The 4,380-nt window shown below is 41.3% G+C and overlaps 1 protein-coding gene across 1 annotated transcript; it reads right to left on the reverse strand.

Annotated features, from left to right (window-relative positions):
• Positions 1-215: 215 nt before the first annotated feature.
• On the reverse strand, positions 216-1,169 carry LOC149262342 (uncharacterized). The gene has a single exon (XM_089377672.1). The coding sequence runs from the start codon at positions 1,167-1,169 to the stop codon at positions 216-218; it is 954 nt and encodes a 317-aa protein (XP_089233798.1).
• Positions 1,170-4,380: the final 3,211 nt, after the last annotated feature.

Raw genomic sequence — 4,380 nt, forward strand, 5'->3', positions numbered from 1 at the left:
TGCTGATTTTGAATTTGGGTAATGTTGTTATGCATTCGCCTTTGTATGGTGGTGCAGTGAAAGAATTTTGTATTCCTCTCGCCCTCTTTTAACCATATTATTCAAGATTTTTGTTTCCATAGGATTTCCTCTTGCTTTTCTCTTTCTACAATCTATGTTTGAAGGTTCTTTTCTTGTTCTGAGAGTTCTTCATTCCTTCCTTCAGTTATGATGGTTTACTGGATTTTCTCCATTTCCTGAGCTAGAGCTCTTTGAGCTTGGAAAATGTTTCCAAAGGTGTTTTGGTTCCACTGCTTGATGTGCGCTTTGAGGAATTTAAGCTTTTGCTGCGATTGAAACATTTTTGATCCTGCTGGGGGATGGAAACTTTTCCACGCAGACTGAACTAGATTGTTGAAATTTGGATGTGTCAGCGAACATGATTCAAAGTGGAAGGGTCTTCGAGTGGAATTTCCGGGTCTTTGCCATTGAAGCGAAATGGGCCAATGGTCCAATCCAACAAGTGGCAAAATAGAGGATGAAAGGTCTCCTCCCAGGTGGATAGCATTATCTGAAATCAGGAATCTGTCTAACCGAGAAGCAATCTGTTGGTTACCGGATCTTTTGTTATTCCAAGTATAGATTCCATTGTTGAAAGGCAGGTCAATTAGCCAGTTGCTTTGAATGAACTCCTTGAAGTGCTTACTTTCATTATCTAGTCTGATTCGACCTCCTCTTTTTTCCTTTAATTTAGTGATCATATTGAGGTCGCCCCCCGTTATCCAGAGTGGATGAATCCAGGTGGAATTGAGCAGCGTTAGCGTGTCCAGAATTGTTGACTTGTTCACAACTTCCTGTGGAAAATATACATTGGTGAGGTGACCATGCACATTGATCCCTATGATATGGAAGGTAGCATGTATGAAGTGATGGGTCACATGAAAGTCCGTGAGCGCAATGGCCTGTGCATTCCATGCTATTGCAATTCCTCCAGAGGCTCCTATAGAATCCACAGCTATTGTGTGGCTACCTGGCCAGGCTTTTGAGAGAATGGTGCTGAGAAAAGTACTGTTACATTTCGTTTCTTGCATGAAGAAAATATGAGGTTTCTCCTGCTGTATCATGTTTTTAATCATTCTATATTTCCCAGGGTTGTTTAACCATCTTAATTTCCAGGATGTGAGCTTCATGGTTCAGGATTGGGGAGTGGCCTGTAGTACTTTGTTAATTTGGAATATCTACCAGATTCCACCAACATTTCCTCGATGAGGATGGTTCTTTGTAGATCTGTCTTTCACCCCATTTTCTTGGTATCTTTGGGCAGATTCTTCCCATCCCACTGACTTCTTGGTTGAATTCCTAAAGATCATGGCTGATGTGTTCTAGATAGAATGACCTCTAGACTTTCTAGCTGTCTTGCCGGGATTTTATCAAATTCTTTCTTCTTGTAGGCTTGCTCAAGGAAAAATATGTCCAGATCTCCTAAGTCGATACTTTCAGGCTCTTCTTCCATCTGCTTGGGTTCACTGCTCTCTGCTAGGAAATCAGCTGAATGCTTGGGATCAAGCAGAAAGGTATTGATGTCCATACCGTTAGGTTTCCAGGCCGATTCTTTAATGGAAGAGGAGATGGGGAGATCTTGGGTTCGCTCGGGGATTTGGGCAGGAATTGAATCAGTATGAAGGGTGGTGGAGGGCGTTTTGGGAAGCTCATCAGAGTGCATGGTGGGTTCAGAGACCATTGAAGCGGGTTGAGCTAGGATGTCGAAGCTGTTGCTAGTAGAGGGAGTAGAATTGCGGCAGGGTGATTTTTGGGTTGTGAAGCAGGTTTTTTATGGTTCCTTTTTTGAGTGTTCACTTTTGTAAAGCCATCTGGATCAGGATGCCCTGAGGAGGCGTTGGAAGAGGGCTTTGCATTTAGCGGGCAGTCACGGAAAAGATGTCCATGAGCGTGACATTTCCTACACCTGAAGGGGACATGTTCATAATATATGGTTTGAATCCACTCAAAATCATCATGAAATAGACTTACCGAGTCTGGAAGAGCATTGTTCAGATGCATGTAGACACAGATGCGGGCGTAGGAGGTGTATCTTCTGAGTTTTGTTTCTTCTGCAATTTTAATGAACTCTCCCAGGCCATTTCCAATGTCTCTTAGTGATTCTTCATCCCAATATTCCAACGACAGGGAATATAACCGGATCCAGACTGGTGCCGAGCTCAGATCTTCTTTGTCCGGATTGAATCTTTCGATCCAATCACACAAATACAGACCTGCAACATTGAAGAAATAAGGGCCACCGTCGATAACCCTATTTCAGTCTTCGATACAGTTGAATACCGCTGTAAAAATCCCCTTTGGTCCCAGCTGCAGATTGATGTGCCCTTTTGGTTTCCATTTGGCTGCAATCCATCCCTGTAAGGCTTTCTCTGTTGGCCAGAACCCAATAAATTTCCCAATGAGTGCATGATCTTTCATGAACTAGATTTGGGTGTTGATTCGTTGACTGGGCAGTTCAATCTTTGGTTGTTCTACTGCTACAGGTTTGCAGGTCGTAGAGGTTACTTTGGGCACCTCATCATTTCCTGCAGTGTTATGCAGCCCGTCCTGGGGTGTTGCCTCTGTTTCCTGTGGTCCGTTCTGTATATCATGATTGTTCTGATTTGCCTGCGTCTTCGAGGCGGAGGCCTTGTCAGATCTATTCTTGGCCTGTAGCGCAGTGTTCACCTTGGGGGGAGGCTCAGAGTCCTCCCCCGACAGGGTCACCATTGAGGTTGTACTAATGACTGGCGTGTGCAGTCGTCAGGGGTTTCAGAGTCGATGGTTCAGGGGCGCCGTGCTCAGAGCAGAGCTCCATTGCAGTGTCAAAATAAACCCTAGGTCGCCATGTTGAAAGCTCCACATCTATATGATGATATCATCCTATATACATTCATTACCTTTGCTTCATTAGTTAATTTAATAATGTTTCCGAAATAACCCTTAATATATCAATTAACATATAAATTTAATTTCAACAATTTTTTTATAATTAAACTTTATCTAGATTAATAAAACTTCATGTTATTTAGTTCTCTCTTTTTATTAACTTTAGAGTAATACAAAATTGGCTATAATTGTTCATTAATTATGTTAATTATTACTAAGATATTAAAAATTAAAATTAAAAAATATAAATAATGTAACAAAGTATATTCCCAAATATTTTTTATTTTCTGGCTTTCTCCTATTGAAATGTTAGTTGGATCCCTCATTTCTCTCTCCTATTAACTCTATTTATTTCTTCTCTCTCCTTCTCTCAGTGACAAATTTTTTCTTGATGATGGGGTCATGATATTGAATTGAAACGTCGAAAATAAAAATGAATATTGTGGTTGCTACGAGGCCTAATAATCTATGTTTGAAGGGGGTTGGGGCCTCCTGTGAGTGGGTGCTCACAAAAACAATAACGCACAACTTGGTGGTTTTTCCCATTCGTGTTTCCATGTTAAATCTTTGTGTCTATGTGTGTATGTTATTTATGCTGATGATGTATGTTCGTCAGAACAATTTACCCTACTGCTTAAACATTTGATTATAACTGTTCATATTGGTGATTTCTACGTAAAAAGAGATTAATCGTTAAAATTATATCCCTTACTTATTCAACCCCCCCCCCCCCCCGACCACCACCAGTGATTCCTTATCCCAACAATCCTTTTGTTGATGCTCTTATCTCAAATAAAGGTGATCGTTCAATTTCTCACCAGGTTTTTCGCAAGAAGATTCACACAAAACAATATATTCATGTCAGTTCTCATCATTATCTGACACAAGAATTGTAGGTTTTAACCCCGTATAGAAATTACCTACATACGAATTCTAAAACACAAAAAATAAACAATGTGAGAGCATAACACATAAAATACATATACACAGAGATTTTCCCTTTGGATCCAAAAACCAAGACTACCAGCTTGATTTTTCATTATATTCCTTTCAATGTTATAATACATATTTATACATGCTAAAGCATCCAATACCATGGACCGAAAACCATCGCTTCCAATACCATGGACCCAAAAACCATCGCGTCCAAAACCATGTGTGAAAACCATGCACAAAACCATAGGTAGGTCCACCCAACCTAATATAGGGTCTAAAAAAAATTTCCCTGGGGTGCTGCCCTGGACCTTGTAGAGAGCGGTTGCCCGCCTCGCTCAAAACCCCCAGACAGCGGGGGCTACCGCCCCCCTGTGACCCCCCTGGTTGCATAATCGGCACAACGAGAGGGGGCTTCGCCCCCCCTCTAACCACGGTTAACTACGTAGGCTAGTTGTGGAAAGAATATAAGACAACCCAACATTCTCCCACTTGTTGTTTTCTTTGCATAGGAGGCCACAGGAGAGCTTAGTCATTTAT

Source organism: Pinus tabuliformis, chromosome 6, assembly GCF_031772625.1.
Source record: "Pinus tabuliformis cultivar Carrire ecotype Pingquan chromosome 6, CPIR1, whole genome shotgun sequence".
NCBI classification, from domain to species: Eukaryota; Viridiplantae; Streptophyta; class Pinopsida; order Pinales; family Pinaceae; genus Pinus; species Pinus tabuliformis.

What these genes read in the sequence shown, in the direction of transcription:
- LOC149262342 (XM_089377672.1), bottom strand. Translation starts at nt 1,169, where the DNA reads ATGAAGCTCACATCCTGGAAATTAAGATGGTTAAACAACCCTGGGAAA.